General features: G+C 39.6%; 2 protein-coding genes and 1 long non-coding RNA gene across 11 annotated transcripts in view; 2 read left to right on the top strand and 1 right to left on the bottom strand.

The window, feature by feature from the left end:
* ZHX1 (zinc fingers and homeoboxes 1) overlaps positions 1 to 3622 on the top strand; it is a 42653-nt gene extending 39031 nt beyond the window's left edge. For all 9 annotated transcript variants that reach the window (XR_011645680.1, XR_011645681.1, XM_058275982.2 and 6 more), the window contains one exon: positions 1711 to 3622. The gene's annotated coding sequence lies outside the window, so the exon portion shown is untranslated. The remainder of the gene's footprint in view (positions 1 to 1710) is intronic.
* Positions 3623 to 4765: 1143 nt separating this feature from the next.
* On the bottom strand, positions 4766 to 12474 carry LOC131273308 (uncharacterized). The gene is made up of 2 exons (XR_009180498.1): positions 12164 to 12474; positions 4766 to 8027 (listed from the first exon to the last, which is right to left on the bottom strand). It is a non-coding gene; the product is annotated as an uncharacterized lncRNA (long non-coding RNA).
* C14H8orf76 (chromosome 14 C8orf76 homolog) overlaps positions 11691 to 20658 on the top strand; it is a 27184-nt gene continuing 18216 nt past the window's right edge. Inside the window, exons 1-4 of the mRNA XM_058275991.2 lie at positions 11691 to 11886; positions 14048 to 14140; positions 14928 to 15071; positions 18900 to 19342. Coding sequence (XP_058131974.1) covers positions 11770 to 11886; positions 14048 to 14140; positions 14928 to 15071; positions 18900 to 19342 — 797 coding nt within the window. The 5' untranslated portion in view covers positions 11691 to 11769. The remainder of the gene's footprint in view (positions 11887 to 14047; positions 14141 to 14927; positions 15072 to 18899; positions 19343 to 20658) is intronic.

Below are 20658 nucleotides of genomic sequence, written 5' to 3'. Positions count from 1 at the left end.
TTATTTCCTTAGCTCTTTGTACCACTACTCAGTCCTTTGCTTTTATGCTCTTATCCTATGCAATATTTCCTTAATTTCCCTATGTCTTCTTTCCTGGCTTTATTTACTTTGTTTTATCTAATAAACTTTTATATAGAGAACTTGATATATGTCAGGCAGTATTCTTACTGCCTAATAATTTCCCAGGTTTTCCTTTTTTCATTAACATTTTTTTCAGGTAGAAAACAGATGAAACAAAAAATATGCCTATTTTAATAAGCAGTATGAAGACTCACTGCAGGTTATAAAGTATAACATAATAATTTTAAGTCACAGGAAGTTAAACAGTTTTGTACAGCTTGATCCTAAAGTGTAGCCCTCCAAATCCTAAAATCAAAAGTCTTGGGGACAGGATTTCTTATGACCCAGATACATAAAATATTTTTAATGGACATTTTTTTATTGCTAGACAGAGGAATGTATACTCAGCCAAGATCAAATCAACACATTTATTGCTACAGTGAAGTTTTGTTGTTGTTGTAACCTTTGCAGTTGCTTTTGTGGGAAACTGCAGTCTCCTAAAACTGTGAACTTTTTTGTACAGTTTAGTTTGACAAAATTTAAGTACATATGGACGGTTCTTATTTTATTTTATTTTATTTTATTTTATTTTATTTTTTTTTAAAGATTTATTTATTTATTTAATTTCCCCCCCTCCCCTGGTTGTCTGTTCTTGGTGTCTATTTGCTGCGTCTTGTTTCTTTGTCCGCTTCTGTTGTTGTCAGCGGCACGGGAAGTGTGGGCGGCGCCATTCCTGGGCAGGCTGCACTTTCTTTTCACGCTGGGCGGCTTTCCTCACAGGCGCACTCCTTGCGCGTGGGGCTCCCCCACGCTGGGGACACCCTCGCGTGGCACAGCACTCCTTGCGCGCATCAGCGCTGCGCATGGCCAGCTCCACACGGGTCAAGGAGGCCCGGGGTTTGAACCGCGGACCTCCCATATGGTAGACGGACGCCCTAACCACTGGGCCAAAGTCCGTTTCCCCGGTTCTTATTTTAGATATAATACTATAATGGATACTAATTCACATTAGCTACAGTTTTCAAAAAACTAACGATTTGTTACATGTACGCTTTTGTGGTACGTAGGCTAGCATGCCTTGCTTTTAAAATATGCAGAAATCTAAAATTCTAAAATATTAATAAATTGTCATTGGCTTAATAAAATAATTTTTCATCTTATGAAATAATTCACAGTTTTACTCTAATTACTTATTTCTTCTTTTATATATAGTTCAGTTTACAAAAAAAAAAAAGTAACCAAAACCTTTCCAAAATAGCTATTACAGAGAGTGAGGTACATATATATCTTTTGCATGTGGTAGCCTTGTATATAAATAGAAATACACAGGTCTTTAGAGTTCACAGGCTATTACAAATAGTGACAATGAAATATATACTTCCTACTAATAATTTTTAATAAATTATTACATGAAATAGCAGTGTCTTTAAGCAAGACTGGTATATGCAGAATGGATGCTTAAGAGTTACATACAAAATGTAGTACATTATCCAAGATATAGGAGGCATATAATTTCAGTAGTAATAAGAAAATATAGAAAAAATATTTCCATAGCTAATTTATATCTTTTTTTGTTTCTAAAAGTGTTAAATATGGAAATAGGGTTTTCTTCAAATTTTTAGATTTTTTAATGATGTTTTTCTTTTATAGCTACCTAAAACATTGAAGGAGATCAGTTCTTCAACTCAAGATGTCTGATTTACTGTGAATGGGCCCAATCTTTGATGAAACTGAAAACATTTTGGGACATGTACAGTCTCCAAAAATAGGATTTTCAGTACCCAAAAGAAATGGAACTTAATGTTGTGCCAAAGTTTAACTACTGCAGTTGGCGGAAGTTCTGCAATGTAAATAGAACACTAATTAAAAAAACAATTGTAAAAATTCAGTTTTAATGCAGTGCATTTTTATTCTGATATGATGGAAACATTCTGATTCTTATACTTTCTGAGCAGATTTAATGACCACTAGAGCGTGTCCTCTTCTATTTTGTCCTGCTTAATATTGTATGTCTAGTAAGATGGGCTTTATTGCCTGTTTCTTTGATATATGATCAAGCTTATAGCTTTGAGTGACCAAACATTTTACAGAGTAAAAATTGTTAGAAACAGGGAAAAAACTCTGATTTATATCTGTATCTTACTTATCAGGCCCTGCACGAAGATTAAATGTCGTGCATGGGCTTACACAATTTCGGTTCTGTGAAAAAACAGCCTATTTATACATTTTGGAACAGTAAGATTTTGTGTATCATAGACACTTAAATGATTGGATTTTTCATCAAACACATTCTGAATGCTACTTTTACTCCTTGTAATACTTCTGTTACTTTTTTTCATTAGAAGCCGAATTTGCTTTTTAATAAACTGAAGAAAATACTGAAGAAGGAAGAGAAACTGGCATAAGAATTTGCATAGGGAGAAACTCTGAAATAAATATTGTACCAAAAATGTGAAAGAGAATCGTGTAGTAAATATATACTTAGTGGGTTTTTTGTTTTTGTTTTTGTTTTTCACAAATATGTGGAAGTCAGAAATGTTTGTACAGGTGTCAGATCAGAATTTTCAAGAATGATTTTTCAATGAAATTCTACTTTGTGTAACCTGTCAGCAAATTGAGAAAAAAAAAATCTGAACTGATCATAATGAGTTGAAAGTTAGCTTTTCAATTATGAATCACAGAAGTGTTCATCGTTAATTCTTGCCATATCAGGAGACTAAAAAGTTCATACTAATTTATTTGTAAAAGATGGTGCTGTTCATTCATGTTGAAAAGGACCCTTTCTTTTGTGACTATAGGACCATTTCTCAAAATGGGCTTTTTTCATAGAAGAAATGTTTAGTTTAATTAGCTTTGGATTTACAAATGTTTTTCTGAATGACCAGATGTAGTGGGTTTGGCCAGTTTATTTTATCTAATTTAATGAATAATAAATATTACACTCTTGGTTTTTACTTAAATGTTTGTCAGCTAATGAAAATGTTATGAAAAAGTCTTGAATATGCATGCTGCTTTCATTTTTATAAACTTTTATTTTTTAACTATAGCTTTATTAGTAATTCCAAAATGCTGCAATTTAGCTGATTTCTTCACTCAGACAGCTGGCTTTGTGGGTGGCTTTTTTCATACTACTGTTAGCTTTTTTTTAAAAAGGCAGCAATGTAAAGACTGTAACAATTTAATGCACTAAACTTTTTTCCTTTACACGTTAAAAAACTTCTTAAAGCACTCTGTATTATAATAATTAAATTGCTCCCTTTTTTAAACCATTGCTAATGTGGTCTGATTTTTGTTTGACAATAGTTTTATGTTTTCAAATTTTGAAGTGTCAAGTATTCAAAATGAAGCCTTTAATATATTTATAGTATGTTTCCCTTGCGATATGTTAATTCTGTATAGCTGTAAATAACTAGTCGTGATTTTCCCCCATCTCCTTTATAGGCTTTGCACTTATTCTGCTCTGATGTTTGCCAGCTTTTAAATATATTTATTTGACAGAGCAAGAGAACCCTCCTCTCCTCGTTGATTGTGTCATTGAATACAAAATAAAAGTTAGCAGCAATTAGTAGTTTTCAGTGATTTTTTTCCCCGTTTTACTAACTGAATCCGTTTTAAAAACAGTTTAGTGTGCTTTACTTTACATCCTTTCTTAACTTAGCTAATTCAATAGAGAGTTTCCAGTTCTTCAAATTAGGAAAAATATTAACTTCCAGAAATTGTGTGCTAAATATTCATCTGGGTTGCTTAGAATATTTCCATATTTCCATAAACATGTCAAATTTAACAGGTATTCTGAGAGTACTTTGGATGGTGCTTTCCCACATTTATATTCTACTCCGTGTGCGTACTTTACTCAATGTATAAATATTCACATTTCAAAAAATAATAATAGGTTCATGGTGTTTGGTGCGGCAGATTTCTGTGCGCCACAGACCCTCCTGCCCACGCTATTGCTGGGTGACTGGGGCATTGGGATCATGGGCTTGGTTCCTCTGCCCACTAGTTGCTTCTATTTGATTTCCTAGTTGCTTTTGGCTTTTAAGTCAAGCAGTGGTTCTCAAAGTGAAGTCCCCAGACCAAATGCATCATCATCCTCTGGCAAGTTTTTAGAATGAAAATTCTAGACCCCAAGCTCCAGAGTGGAGCCTGGCAATCTGTGTTTTCAAACCCCCAAGAGGTTCTGATGTATGCTAAAGTTTGAGAACCATTGCTTTAGTGTCTTAAACTAAATTATCATAAAAATCTAAGTAAATTTATAATGCAACTGAAAGAAATAAAACAAGCATATGAACAGTGCATATGCTAATGGAGATATTAAATGTAAACTACTTTGGTAGAATTAAGCTAACTCTAGACTTCTTTTGCCCTTTATATTTCTTTTAAGGTGCTTATTACTTTCTATCATATTATACTCAGTTACTTGTTAAGTAAGTAAGTGGTTTTTACATAGTAGGTACACAGCTGCTTTGGTTGAAACAATCTGTGAATGCTATTTTATCTGACTTGTCCTTCTTCCAATGTTGTTACCTGCACAGTTGTCACCTCCTCTTCAAGTGTCCCTTAGTTCTATCCACCATAGTCAGCACCACCTGCTCCTCCAGGTCTACCCGACAGGTCTTAGTTTATGTCTTTATTCAGCGCTTGTAATCGTTGGCTCTGGAAGTGCATCAGTTTCACTAGTTTAGAAGCAGTTAGAAAGCAGAAATCATGTTTGTCATCTTTTTATTTTTTTAGCTAACATTCACGGCACACTTAAGTGTGCCTGGTACTGGGTTGAGAGCAGCACATAATTTAGCTCAGTCCCCATGGCCAGCCCATGAGGTGGGTGCTGCTGTTACAGAGGTTAAATAATTTGCTCAAGTTCACATACCTATTAAATTTTGGAGGTGTTAAACTGGACTGTCTCCAGACCTCTCATCCATTGCCTCTGGTGCCTAGCTAGTGCCTTCACAAAATACTTGCTCAATAATTTTAATCATATAGAACTGAAGATTGTGGGGTTGGAGCCAGAGGAGGAAAAAGCAACGCAGGGGTGTTTGTGAGTAGCTGATGTTGGCAGGCAGTGTTTGTCTTTGAACAACAACCTGTGATACTGGACGAAATGATCTAACCAAGAGATGGTGCTGACACAATCCCTGAAAAAAAAATTTTGTTTGGCTTAAGGCTTGCTGACCTGAACAAAAGGGCATAAAGCTGGGTTTTGTAGAGGGAAGTTGGGGGACAGTTGCACAGTCAGATCCTCTGCATTAAGTGCATGGCAGAGAAAGACAACATCGTGGGTACCATATCTACTTAAACCATAAGAAGATAGTAAGATACAATATGTGGGGTTTTGGATCTAACGATCATTTGTTCATTCAGTAAAAGTGTCCTGAGTACCTTGTTTGCTGTCTGCCTGCCTTCCTACCTGCCCTGTCTCAGGCCATATTGCCAGTTCTCCCTCTTACTCACTCTGCTCCAACACATAGGGCTTGTCTTCTGCTCCTCGTTCTTTCCTTGCAGCTTTTCAGATGCTCTTCCTTTAGCCTGCAGTTCTTTGCCTTCAAATGTCCTTTTGAACAGCTCCTATACTTGACTCCAGGCTCAGCCCTGGAGTCACCTCTTCAGAAGCACACTTCCTGCCCATTCTACCTAAAGTAGCCTCTTCTCACACGTCATCTTTTAAAATTTTCTTTAAATACTTACCGTGATTTAAAACTACCTTGTTCATTTTTTTACTTTAGTTTATTGTCTCCCTACTATAACTTAAATTCCATGAGAATAAGGGTCTTATTTATCACTGTATCTTCCACTCTGAAAACAGTGGAGTACTTACAGCAGATACTCAAATTTTAATCGAATCAATGAATGTACCGACTATGAAAATTTATAGAATATGAGAAATAAATGAGTGAGCGCAAAATGTTAGTGTAAGTTGGTAAATATCCATGAGACTCAGTGAGGGCGGGTGGAGAGGAGGGGAAAGGACTCATGTCAGAAATGGGTAGATATGCTTTGCTCAAAAGAAAAAAATGGAAAAGGAGAAAGAACAATATTTAAAAATACCCACTTCTGCTTGGGTAAGAAAAGGAAAGAAAAAGGTTTGATTCTATTACAGAAGATATTTTGTAGGCTGCTAAGCCATTATTCTCTATCCTGGCACTTTACCACAATCCTCAAATGATTTGCATGTTAACATATTTATTGTCTTAATATAGCCTCCCTGAGAGCAGGGACCATGAGTGGTAAATCCACAGCACCTGACAAAGTCGACACCCAATAAGTATACTGAATTGAATTCATACGTGAATACTATGTGCCAGACATTGCTCCAGAGGAGCTTACAGTACAGAGCGTAGAAGATTCATTTTCAAACAGTCTAAAGATTAATTCACTCAACAAACCTTTGCCAAGGGCCTACTGTGTGCTAGGCCCTATGCTCAGTGCTAGGCATAGGGATGGACGGCCCAGTCCCTGCCCAGCAGGACTCATGGTCTGCTGGAGGTAGTGGACAAGTCAGCATGGGACAAAATGTGTAGACAGAGCCACAAGGGGGTGGGGGTGTGACAAGTGCCTTCTTAGAAGACATGCTATGTGAACCCACAAAAGGGCCATGTAACCCAGACCGGGTGGTCAGAGCCAGCGAAGGCTGAGTAAGAGCCAGATGAACGGCACCTGGAAGGACCTTCCACACAAAGGAAACAGTGAACCAGGACCTGGTGAGGGAGAAAGGTTACATAGGAGGGAAAGACTCAGGGAAGAACATGGGAGGCCTGTTCAGGAGAGGACCAGCCTGGCTAGAAATTCAGTAATGGGAGTGGGGTGGGGGCAGAGAGAAAACTTTGGGGGGTGCTTGTGGGGATGATTTCTGAGGTGTATACAAATGTCAAAATACATCACTTTAAATGTGTGTATCCAATAAAACTGTACAAGCAACAACATGAAGAAAACTAAACTATGTTAGGTTGGCAACAGGTGGATGGCTTTGAATGCCTAAGGAGTTTGTAGTTAGAAAGGTGTCAGGTTTTCTCAAAGCACCCAGAACATCTCCCTTTGGCTAGGGAGGAATGTGGTAACCTCAGGCACCCATGCTTAAGTGTGGTAACAATTTTCTCCTGGCTTCCTCCTGCCTCACAGAAAGTCAATTGCTGTAAGTGCCAGAAACTCTCTGAGGACAACCACTCTCCCCACTATTGGTTAAAGCCTATGGTCAAAGATGACACCTTGCAGATGTTCTGTCGGGGAGTGCCTTTGAGGGGTAGAAGTCGAGAGAGAAAAAACTGGAATAGGAGTGGGTGCAGAGGTCTGCGATTTCCAAGTGCAGAGGGAACAGTTCTGTTCCCTGGAAGCACCTGGGGCTGTTGAATGATGCACTCAGAGAGACTGGACTCGGCATGGGGGCTCCCAGGCAAGGCCAAGGCAAAGATCCTAGTGCTGTGCCTGGCACAGGGGGCACTCCAGGTAGGTGGCTGCAAATCCTGTAGACTACATATGAATGTCTCCATGGCTTCCCTGCCTCTTCCCCACCCCACAGCCTCTCCCGAGCCACCTGTACACTGCCAGAAGCTGCCTTTAGCCATAGCTCTTTGGAATGAAGAGGACGTCTAGCTATTTGGCTCAGTAGAGTCCCTTGGTTAGAAACCTGGAATCGGGATACACACAGTGACCTTAGTCATTCTCTTCTGAACGCTTGAATTACCCAAACTGGGAGGCCACGCTCTGGAGGTGCGCAAGCAGTGCAGAGAAAGCATTCTTCAGAGACACACATGGGGGAAACCGGAGTCCCTGAGGCTCCAGGGTGTGAGGGAGGCACAGCCAGCCAGACAGACTTGGTTCCCCATGTCTTCATGAAGTCTGCCATTTTATTTTCTGGGAATAGCTGAGAACATGGACTTTGAAATCAGAATAAACTTGATTTTGCATCTGGCCTCTTCTCATCATCTGGGATCCTGAAGTAGTTAGTTACCTCTTAGATTTTATTTCCTCATCTGTAAAAATAGGAATAATGCTTACTTCAGAGTGAGAGATCCTGTGAGAATTAATTGAAATAAAGTTAGTAGGGTGTCCATTGCACAGCCTGCCACATAATAGGTGCTCATTAAATGTGACTTCCTACCAACCCCATGCACAGATAGGACATCAACACATGAATTTGCATAGCCAAGTGGCTGCCTCTGCTTCTGCCATTTCTTGGTGCTCCCCACTTTCACTATCCCCCTCACCCGTTCATTCCATAGGCATTGATTAAGTGGCTCTGGACCAAGCCCCGTCCTGGGGCTGAGTTTACAAGGTTGAAAAAGACCTAGTCTCTAACTTTCAACAGCCCCCAGTGTGATAAATGTCACAGTGGATGGAAGCATGGTGCAGGTCTTAGTTTGCCAGGGCTGCTGTAATAAATACTACAGACTGGTTGGCTTTAACAATAGGAATTTATTGTCTTACAGGTTGGGGGCTAGTAGTCCAAAATCAAGGTGTTGGAAGGCCATGCTTTCTCCAGAGCCTGTCTGTGGTAGTGGCTCAATCTCCACCTCCATCACATGGCCATCTGTCTCCTGTTTCTTCCTTTGGTTGCTACTACTGTCCAAATTTCCTTTGCTTATAAGGACTCCAGTCATCTTGGATTAAGGTCCACCCTGATTCGATCTGGCCTCATCTTAATAGGATCTTCATAGGTTCTATTTACAAATGATTTCACAACCACAGGACTGGGTGTTAGGACTTGAACATGCCTTGTAGGGTTATGATTCAATTCCCAACATGGGAATTATAGAAAAGGGGAAGAAGGAGGGCTGCCTGGAGGAGGTGATTTCTGCCTTATAATAGGAAACTCAATCAGGCACCTCAAACAAAAATCAGATATTTATAGATTAAAAAAAAACTTTATAAACAAAGACAAAGTAGATTAGAGGTTTATCATAGGTTGGGGTAGGGATTGGGAAGTTATTGCTTAATGGGTAAAAAATTTCTGTTTTTACCCATTAAGTGATGAAAAGGTTTTGGTAATGGGGATAATGGTAGCACACACTGTAAAAGTCATTAATGCCACACATTAATGTACACTTAAAAATCATCAAAATGGCATATATGTTACCCCATAAAAAAACCTTTACTGTATATAGAAACAGATTCTTATCACAACCTACACAATTTTAGATACTTGCTGAATTCTCATTTACTCCCTAACTGCCTAACCCATGGTATTTCCTAAATATGTATTATGTATTTAAGTTACAGAGTATCAATGTCCTTCTCTTTCATTGGTTTAATTTATTCTCATAAAATGGCATTAATCCTATGGCTTCTCTATCAATTGAGGCAGTGGTTTGCAACTCAGGGTCCGTAGGCCTCATCATTAACAGTGATATGGATCTTGGAGCTGTTTTCATTATTGCCAAAGGTCCAACATAACTCTTATTTTACCTTTCCTCAGGCTTCCCAGCTACTTCTTCACTTTCAGCTGGAGTTCTAATTTTCAGTTAGGCAATGCTGGTAGCCTTTGGCTGGGCAGAAGCTTGGATTGGCTGTTACATAGGTATTGTAGTCCTCTTTTTTTTTTTTTTTTTTTTTAAGGAAAATGTAGCAAACATTACTTAATAAATGCAGTTTTATTTTGTACCTAAGTCCACAAATTTGGGGGAAAACATAACTGAAATTGTTCTTAATAGTGAAAAAGCAAAGAAAAGAAAAAGCTGGAAACCATCAGGGGAAGGCTAGATCCCAGGGTTCTCTAGAATAGGAGAGGATGGAAATTCCAGAACCAAACAACCTTCAAAAAGAAAAAGCTGAAAGAAATCCTTCTTGCCTGCCTTTGTTTGCTCTTACTTTGCCCCTGGCAGGAATTGTGAATGAACATGTGTTACATACTTGCCATCTAATATGTACTTTACATGAATTATTTTATTTTAATCAATGCCCAGTTTACAAATCAGGTTGCATGGCTAGTGAATAACTGAACTAAGATCATGAATGTAGGCAATGGTGATAGAGGCCCTTGGCTGCTAAGCCATATTGCCTCTTCTGCTAGGATAGGACATGCTAGAATCAAGGAAAATATCTCTTATCTTCTTTAAAATCCATCTGGGCGAAGATATTGTCTTAGTTTCCTGGCTGCTAAAACAAATACCATACAATTGGTTGGCTTAAACAATGGACATTTGTCGGCTCATAATTTTGACACTAGGAAAAGTCCAAAAACGAGACATCAGCAAGGCAACGCTTTTTTCCTGAAAACTGTGGCAGTCTGGGGCTGGCTGCTAGCAAGCCATGGTGCTTGCCTTTTCTGTCACCTGGCAGTGCACATGGTATTATCTTCTCCTTTCTCCCCCAGGTTCTGTTGACTTCTGGTGGCTTTCTCTCTGTCCAAAATTACCTGCTTATAAAGTACTCCAGTAATACTAAGACCCAACCTAATTCAGTTGGGACACACCTTAACTTAAGTAATATCTTCAAGACATCCTGATTACAATGGCCTGCACCCACCAGAATGCAGATCAAGAACATGTCCAAACTGGGGCACACAATTCAATCCATACAATATTATACATTCCTTTTTACTTCTTTCTACTTTTCTATAATTTCACATTTTTCATAGTGAGGACTGTTATATTTACGATAGTAAAACAAGCCTTTTTTTTTTTTAATGGACCTTGCATCAAAAAAATTCATCTGTAGCTAATACCTGGAGGCTATCCATGTGCAACCCACCCAAGGCTTTTGGATGTATGGGTTGATTATAGACTTGGGAGTCATCAGCAGAGAGGCGGATTTTGAAACTTTGGGAAGTGGATGAAGTTCCCTAGGGTGAGTTTGTGGAGTAGAAAATTGGGTTGAAGAAAGAGCTCTGGGAAACAAATTTCAAAGGACTGATGAAAGGGATTGAAAAGAAATAGGCGAAAAGCCAGGGGAAACCTCCATGTTTACTACCCGCTGTGTAATACTGCACAATAATGTTGCGCTGTGTAATACCGAGCAGTATTCTATTTGTATTCTATATCTTGAAAGTATAAGAATTATAGTAAATGTTAACCTTAGAATTCCTGCCTTTGGTGTTTTTCTCCAGGCAGAATTAATGGCTTTGATGTTTTTAGGCAGAATTAATGTTCCCTGAAAGAGCCCCGGAGTAGATTTCTAGTTCTATTTTATAAATGCGTGAATTACTCTTTGCTCTTTGTTTTCGGTGACGTTGCTTCATCTCCAGAGATTGGGGCATACTTACTCATTTCTGTATTTCCCACCTCGTAGCCATGTAATAACTGATCCTGAGCAAATGACTGAATCTCTCTAATCCCTAATTTCTTCATTTGCAAATCGAGAATCATTGTGTCTTTCATAAAGCTATTGTTAGAAGAGGGGGAAACGGCATAAAAATCTTGAAAAACGTGCCAGAGATAGCGTCAGTGGTTAAGAAAAATGTTACCTACGGATTTTAAACATTTACCCTGAGACCAGGGCTTTTTGGTAAGTGGAGGAGAGGATCGTTTTGCTCATCCCCGGAAACTGAAAGTCAAGCCCTGAGTTCTCGTCAGTTTGTTCGGTCGGTCAGTCACATAACAATCTCAGCTCATCCAGGACGCGTAGCTAGCAGCGTCCCAGTTCTCATTTGGCCTCTCCGAGGACTACAAGTCCCAGCATGCCGCGCACCGGGCTTCTGAGGCCCCCTTCCGGTTTGGCTCACAGGTGGGCGCCGCTCTAGGCACTGCCTCGCCTCGTTACCCCGGCCGCCGGTATGCCATGGAGACCCGACACTGGGTGTTCGGGGGCGAATTCGAAGACTCGGTGTTTGAGGAACGGCCTGAGCGGCTGTCCCGGGCGCCCGCGTCCTACTGCGCCAAGCGCTGCGAGCCGCAGGTGAGAGGGGCCTCGCTCCGCCTCTGGGCCCCCGCCTTCGCCGCGCCTCAGCCCCGCACTTTTGCGTCCCGCTCCGCGCTGGATTCTCGCCGCCCGCGCGACCCCAGTCCCCCTGGGCTCGAGCGCCCGCCACCCCTGCCTGGCCCTCCTCGTCATTCCTTCCCCGTCACGGAGGAACTGGTGTTCCCCGAGCCCCATTCCCGGTCGGCCCGGCAGTGCTCGCGGCCGACCCCTGTCCCCGAGGGCGCGCGAGGATCCCCACAGTCCCAACTCCCACCTGTCTCTAGGCCAGTCTGGGTACAGCTCGCTTATCCTCTCTTCCTGCTCTAAAATCTTCGGTAACTCCGTTGGCCTTCACTGATTCTATAGCCGGACAGGCTGGTGCCTCTGAAATCCGGCCACCGCCCACTTTTCACCACTGCGTGCTGTCTCCTCCCCAAACGAGAACGTCCCACTAATGCGCCGTGGCCATCCCGCCATTCATTCACTGTTCAGTGAATTCCTCCTGTCCGGAATATTTTACATCCACTCTGATACTGAAAATCGTTCAGTTGTGTCCATTCCCCGCCCCGCAAGGTATATCCTAAATGCTGCCTCCCCCAGGAAGTCTTTGCTGATTCCTCCTTCCAATCAAATGTTTTTGTCTTTTACGTCTCCTCCCCTCCCTATTAGAGCATCTGCCAGTGTTCTCATCACGCATTTAGACCCGGAGGGCTACATGATCACATAGGAGTGGGTTCTGAACTTTCTGCCCTTTGCACTACCTAGCAGTTTCTGTTCATAATAGGAACTCTATGAACATTCCTGAATTGCTTTTGTCTTGTAATAAATCTCGTGTGTAAATCTCATCTCATCACTGATAACTAAAGTTTATGGAAAATTTCCAGACACTGTGCTAGGCACTTTGCATGTATAGGCTCTTTTATTCTTCACAGCAATTGTACTTGGCATGTCAGAATTGTATTTTTGTTTGTTTTCACTTACATTTTCTTCTTACCACATGAGTCTTTGAAAGTTACCTTTTAACATTTAATTATGAAGACTGAACGCTGGGAATGGAATTGGGAAGCCACGTGGTGGTGCATATTAAAGCCTGACTTATGAGATAGGACCGTTGGAACTCCAGTGTTGACTTTACTACTCAGTTTTCTAGATGTCAGTTCCTAATTTGTCGTTTGGGAAAAATAATACTTGTTGGCTTACAGAGTTATTGTGAGAGTGAAATGAGTTAATGTATACGATGATACTTTGTCAAGTGTTCTGTGCTGTATACTTCAAAAGTAAAACCAAAAATAACTTGTCTTTAGAATTTGTTTGGTATATGAGCATGAAAATATACTGCTCAAAAACTAGGAGAGGCCTTACTCATGTCATTTTGGTTTCCTAGTTGTAAAACTAGGAGTCTGGGCTGGAAGATTTCCACTATCCCTGCCTGCTCAGATTCCCTGTAGGGCTAGATGTTCATCTTATTCATGAACTTATCTCTTAGCTACTTCCTCTTTTACAGAAAGGGTATTTGAAGTCATCCCCTGTTTGAATTTGCGCAGAATAAAAATAATCATTTGAAAGCCAATTTTTAAGAGAATAAAATACCCCAGGTAGGCATTTCCTCGAACTTGTCTTCCAAAAGTCTTTGGCATTTGACTGAATTGAAGCCTCCTTTCAGTCTTTATTTATATTTTCCCTCTTTGCTTAAATTTACTTTTGTGTTCATAACATTTTTATAATAGCACCATAACTGTAATTCTTCTTTCTTATGTCCTTTCCATAAAGAATTGCCAGTCCCTGTTTATCTCCTCTAAAATTCCTCTACAAGAAAACCTGTATCCTGCTAAAGAACCAGTATGAACCATGCCTGATAAACGTAGGTTCCTAGGCACTACAACCCCATACTGAAAACATGGTAGATAAAACCATAAACGTGTGCTTCTTTTTTAGTTGAGAGGTACCAAATTATTGGTTTTATTACTTGTGGTAACTTGTAATAAATATCAAGCTATACTTAAAATTGGCATTCTTCTTTGTCATGTTTTCCTCTGTGTTTCAACTTGAAGAAACATGTCTTTTTTGAGGTTTAAGCAGTTATGGAAAATTGTTTCTAAGTTTGAGGTGCAAAAGCACAGCTTCACTTTCTGTAATATGCTATTTTCATAAATTCTAGTGGTTTAATGAAGAAACAGGAAGCAGCGATATTGACACTCTAACTTCCAAGAAATTCAAAGGGGACCTGGCCTACAGACGACAAGAGTATGAGGTAGAATTACATGTATATGATTGTGGTACTCAAAGTGAGTGTGAGCTCTTGTTTTATCAGCTATAGCATATTTAAGGAATTTTAAGTTATGAATGTGTTTGTTAAGAATTTAATCTTTTATGATGTGTGTTTGCAGAATCCCAAGTTTCTGTCCTTTTTCTATATGGCTCTCTGTAACATCTGTTTCCTGTAACCCCCAAAAAAGGATCTTTGGGAGTCCTTATAAGTCTGTTTCCCCCAGATTCTGTATGTCCTCATTGTGTGGAAGCCTCTAACACAGTTACCTTACAGTACCACAGGAGCAAAGCATCCCACACCTTGATGCCAGGTGTTTTACAAGTATTGTCTCATTTAATCTTCACAAGAGTCCTGGATTGTTATTTTGCTGATGAAAAGTTAAATAGGAATTAAGTTGCAAAACAAGCAGTCCAATCTTGATCTCTGGCTCCAGAATACCTTTCTACTATTCTGTAATGTTTCCCAAGGTAGTAGTGGCTATATTCTCTAGCTATTTCTTCTCTACTTTTTAGTTGCTTTTTTTCCCCTTAGTTTTTTTTTGTTGTTGTTGTTGTTTTCTTCTTTAGTTTTTCCTTCTCTATAGAAAAATAGTTCTGACTCTGAAATAGAGGGAGTCTCTGTTTTAAACTCATATTCCTTGCAGGGATCAATTTTAGCATTACCTCCCACCTAGAATGAAATCCCTTTACTCAATCTTCTTTTCTACTATGTTTCTCTCACTTTCTTCTCTTTTGCCCTTCCCTTCCTTTTTTTAACAAACAATTGTCAGAAAGCACTGCAACAGTATTCCAGCATCTCTGAAAGACTGTCATCTACCAATTTTGCCATGAAAAGGGATGTCCAGGAAGGCCAGGCTCGGTGTCTAGCTCACTTGGGAAGGCACGTGGAAGCACTGGAGATTGCATCTAACTTGGTGAGTGTTTTCACTGCTCACTTTCCTGTATGGTGGAATAGTCCATTTTCTAACAGACAAACAAGCAAAAAACACTTCTTGCCAGCAACGAAATCTCTAGGCTTGGATAAGCAGAAGAAATGGGTCAGTAGTATAAGAACTTTATTATGATAAACAGTTTGGAGGTTTAGACAAGATAATTTCTTAGAATGTTTTTCCTTCCTGTGCTATGCTCAAAATTCTTCATTGACTGAAAAACCTCATGTTTTACTCTCATTAGGAGTAAATGAAATGATTGATTTGTTTTCTTCTTTAGACTTTTTAACTTTCCAAAATACCTATAGTGAACATAAATTAGTTTTGTAAGCAGAAAAAAAATTATGAAAAACAATGACTAGATGCTCATACTATGCTAAGCTTAATTGTCCTTTTTATTCCTAAATGGAATTTGTTGAGTCTGTTTTTCAAGGTTAAAGAAAAGCTGCTCTTTGCAGTTCTAAATTGTTCATTTTTGTTTTTAGATTAAGGCATTTATGACTTCTGTTGTGTGTGTGTGTGTGTGTAAATTTTATATGGGTCTAAATTGACTAATCCTATTTTATAGATGACCAGTTTTCTTTCTCAGAGAGGATTAATGAGGCGCTATGTATGGCACTGATTGTGAACCCTGTGGATCTAGCTGACCAGAGGTCAGCCTGAAGTGTGCATGCAATTGAACCCTCTATCTCGTTAACAAAGAGAAATCCCTAACCTTTCCTGCAGTGAGAGGAAACCTTGGCAGTAATTGTCTTAAGAAAATCAGCTGGGTTTTGTTCTTTCTTCTATCTTCTCTATGAATGGAGGGTAAATTCTTAATCTGGAGGTGATGGGCAAGCAGAGCAGTAATGAAGGATGGTGACTGATGTCTGAAATAAAAAGGTGCTAAGGGAAGTGGACTTGGCCCTATGGATAGGGCGTCCACCTACCACATGGGAGGTCCACGGTTCAAACCCCAGGCCTCCTTGACCTGTGTGGAGCTGGCCGATGCACAGTGCTGATGCGTGTAAGGAGTGCCCTGCCATGCAGGGGTGTCCCCCACATCGGGGAGCCCCACGTGCAAGAAATAGCCCTGAGAAGGAGAGCTGCCCAGTGTGAAAGAAAGTGCAGCCTGCCCAAGAATGGTGCCGCACACACGGAGAGCTGACACAACAAGATGACACAACAAAAAGAAACACGGATTCCCGTTCTGCTGATAAGGATAGAAGTGGTCACAGAAGAACACAGCAAATGGACACAGAGAGCAGACAGCCGGGGCGGGGGGGTGGGGGGGGGAGATAAATAAATAAATAAATCTTTGAAAAAAAAAATACTGAAAGGGCCAAAGTGGCTGTTACTTTGCAGGTCAGGGAGACTAGGGATGAAAACAGTTACGTCCCATCAAGTTCACTGTTCAAGCCAGTGCTGCTTTAACAAGGCAGTAAGTTTGTGCCTGTGGCTTAGAGAATGATCTGTTGCTAGAGAGCAGGTGCTAGCTCTCCAGAGCTCGGGGTGGTTGCCAGGCATAGGAAGACCCGTCAGAAGGCTGCAGCATCTATATTAGGACTTTGAGAATTCTTCTGGGCACCTACTGGGGAGGACAGTTGAGGTAGAAAACACACAGCATAGGCTAAGGGGTCTCACCCCTTCTTTGGCTCTCTTGCACCGTTATCTTGGTGGACCCTGTGTTGTTGTCACCTTTCCTGGTACTCCATTTTTTTGTTTTGTCTTTTAAATTGTTTCCCTGCACAAGAACCCTGTTTTTTCATTATTAGCTCTGGCCTGCTTCTGTTTCTGGTCTCCATGGTTATGGCCCCCTCACATTCTATAGGGGGACAGTTCAGTATACATCCTTGAAGAAAGTGGACAGCTGGTCCTAGAGTGCCTATCAAATAGGAACATTTTATGTTCACAACTTCTATTGAAGTTTATTTACCTTTCCTCTCCATCCTTAATTTTTTTGGATAAACTTATAGTAGAACTTATTTTTAAACATATAAACATTTTTAAACATATTCCTTACAGTGACTGGTAGAGTAGATGCTTACATGCTAAGAAAACTGCTTTTTGACAGTGAATGAATTTTTTTTCCTTTCATTTATTTATTTAACCAACATTTTCTTCCTACCAGGTGCCTGTTTGTGGTTCTGATGCTAAGTGGTCAAATAAACAATATCCATCCCATGCGCATGCCGTGCACATCTAGTGGGGACTCCTAAGCCAGCTAAAATGCACCTGCTCTCCTCAAGTACCCCTTATTCTTGACTTCTAGTATGACTTACCAGCTGTGTGTGCTTCATGTATAAAGTGGGGATAATGATAGAATCTGTCTTAGAGGATGGTAATGAAAACTGTCTGGCATATCACTCAGTAAATGTTAACTGTCATCACCATCATCATCGTCATCACATTACAGAAGGACTTTCAGTATTCTGGAAAATTTATTCAAACACATTTAAATGGAATTTAATTTTCAGAAAGTTATTCGCTATTTTGCTATGAAAGCTCTGCCATTGAAATCTTGGTTTATATGAAACAACCTCCACCCCAAAACATACTTGCTTTCTTGATATGAAAATGTTTTGAAAAATAGAAAGCATTGTAGACTGGTTGCAGAAGAAAAATAACATTTATTATAGATACAATCTAAACATGTTACTTTCCTTATTATAAATAAAATCTACACAGGGGACATAATTTGACTATAGAAATTCATTAGTCAACAGTGAATAACGTAATTGTGGGGTCTTGGGTCCTGTGCTTGCACTAGGAATTCAGCATTGAGCAGAAACCTTTTGAAGCTTCATGGTCTACTGGGAAGGACAGAACACTAAACAATAGTAATAATAAAATAAGAGAATCTGTCACTCGGAAGATACAATATGACCGATTAAATTGCATAGGGACTTATTTTATACATTTTTACCCAATGTATAAATATTTGGAGTCCTCAACAGGCTTTTTCTTACAGATCTACCAGTTCAGTTTTGCAAATATTTCATGTTCAGTGTAGTTCCATGCAGGAGTTTGATCTGAGTACCAGTAGTCCAGGTTTTCCTTAGACTTAAAATCTATTTAAAGATAATTTTAGTCTGCCATCTGCTCTCCACAGACTTTAAATAAGAAACAAAAGATCTATTTTCCCTCATCCAGAGGGCATTTGCCATATGGCAGGTTAGGCAAGAGGTTATGGTTAAAGAGACTTGAAAAGGACTTTCTGATTACAAGGAAAGCAAGTAAACCCCCTGGCCAAAAATAATTGGCCTTGATAATAGTTACCAGGGAAGGCATTTGGATTCAATTATGATGCAGCATGAAGCACTGAGAGCTTCAGGGCTGTCCTGTTTAAGAAGTACAAGCCAAGTAAAATTTGGAAATAAAATCTGTTCAAATTCTCAAGAAAAACTATCTGGATTTTTAGAAAGCCTTGAAAATTAAAATGGAATCTTTAGCCCAGGTTCTGAAAATAATGGCCTGGGTGTTTCAGCTCTCTGTCTGAAACCATTGGAGATTATAATAAAAATTGAAAAGAAACATATTTTTAGTGCTGAACTTTATCAGGCCATCATCAGGTGGATCACTGTTAGGACTTCAGGAAGTTTGGTGAGGTCTGGTGACTATTTTATTAGTTATATGTTTTCCTAGATTTATAGTTTCAAACATGAAATCTATAGAAATATATTTAGTTCACTTGTGTTCACTTGTGTTGCTTCTGAAAGATACTGAAAATATTGAAGAATGATTCTTATTTATAACATATGACTCGGGTTTTTAGGCATTTCAATTTTTATGTGAAAAAGCAGTTTAAAGTTTTTAATTTTTTTTTCTCCTTAGGAAAATAAAGCAACCAACACAGATCATTTAACCACTGTGCTCTACCTCCAGTTTGCTATTTGTTCAAGTTTGAAGAACTTGGAGAAAACAGTTTTCTGCCTTCAGAAACTAATTTCTTTGCATCCTTTTAATCCTTGGAACTGGGGCAGATTGGCAGAGGCTTACCTGGATCAGCGGTCAGCTCTTTTGGCATCATTTGCATCACCTCAGACATGGAACAATTTTACCTCAAGTGACAAAACTATCAAATCCTCCTCACCACACTCAGGAAAAGACTGTCTTTTGTTTTTCCCTGAAACCTTGCCGGAGGGAGAAGAAAGTAGCAGTAACAGCCAGAAAAATGGAAAATCTCTTAAAAATATTCAAAACTGTATGGCAGAAAAGCAAGAGGCTCTGTTGCTAGAGACTCAGATGAAAGCATGTGCCTCTTTTATAAGAACCAGGTAAGCAAGATAGATTAAGTAACACAGTAATAAGCTCAGAGTAAAGGTTTTATTTTTCTAATTTTAAGCTTCGTAAAGTTCTAGGCTGGTCACATGATTTGTTTTTGAGATTTTTTTCCCCCTCTGGTTTAGGCAAAATCGTTTGAATATGTGTCCTTTTAGTATGTAAGATTTAGAAGTAAAACTATATTTGCTCAAGAATACAACTTGTGTCATTGCCCAAGATGATGTGTTAAAACTGGAAAACATTAAAATTAGGAAAAGGAAATTAAATATATTAAACATTGAAAATGGGAGAAGAGGCATTTTAAACTAGGAATTTTTCACTCATCTGTTTCACAGAAATCTGCTAAAGAAGAAAATCTGTTCACTAATGAGAATAAATTCATTCCATAGAAAATTCCCATTATTTGTCCTAGGGACTCTATGTGCTTTGGGTCCTTAAAGTATAGGAGTTTGAAGGAAGGAGGTGAATTGATTAGTTCTGTAATTTATGAGAAAAGAACCAGGCTCTCTGTGTTTCAAATAGTACCAAAAAACAGAGATTTTCTTTTTAAACTCAGAAGAATTTAAGAACTATTAACTAATAGTGAGGCTTACAGAGGGTGGTATCTGTTTGACAGATTTTTAAATTTATTCAGCAATGTTTATTTAGCATTGACTATATCACTTTTAATTCCAAAGCACATTGAATGACACCCATGGACCAGGCACGTGCCTGGGGTGGGGATCATAAATATGATTAAGAAACAGTCCATTTCTTCATGCTACTCACCATATTGGGGAAAATATACATGTAGTCAGTGACCTGCAGCATAGGCACTAATGCATGTGCTTGAAGTGTGAGCAGAGCTCCAAAGAACCTATACAAGGCTGCTTGCTGTTCTGTGTAGGGAAGAAGGAAACCTTTACAGCGGGGTTGATGCGTCCGCTTAATGTTACTGGATAGGAACATTTCTCAGTCGGCCACTAAGCCCTAGATGCTTTGTGTACATTATTCCATTTTAATCCTCACAACTCATGTACATAGTGGTGCCCTATTTTGTAGACAAGGGAACTAGTTCAGAATCAGCCAAAATGGGGCAGCTGTTACATGCAGAGCCATGGTTTGGACCCAGGTCTCCAACTCCAGAGCCTATTCCTTGTATCTTCCAACTCCTCATGTGAGTCAGCAAGTACCCCAGGTGAGTTAGGGCATTGCAGGTAGAGGGAATGCACAGCCCAAAGGCCAAAGGGCATGCTAGGCCCAGGGTTGTCACACAGTTTGGTGTGGTGAAAGGGACATTGGTGGTGGCAAACTCAAGAGGAAGGCTGTT

Source organism: Dasypus novemcinctus, chromosome 14 (assembly GCF_030445035.2).
Source record: "Dasypus novemcinctus isolate mDasNov1 chromosome 14, mDasNov1.1.hap2, whole genome shotgun sequence".
Lineage (NCBI taxonomy): Eukaryota > Metazoa > Chordata > Mammalia > Cingulata > Dasypodidae > Dasypus > Dasypus novemcinctus.
The sequence above is the reverse complement of the archived record's forward strand: the minus strand, read 5'-3'. Positions and strand labels throughout refer to the sequence as shown.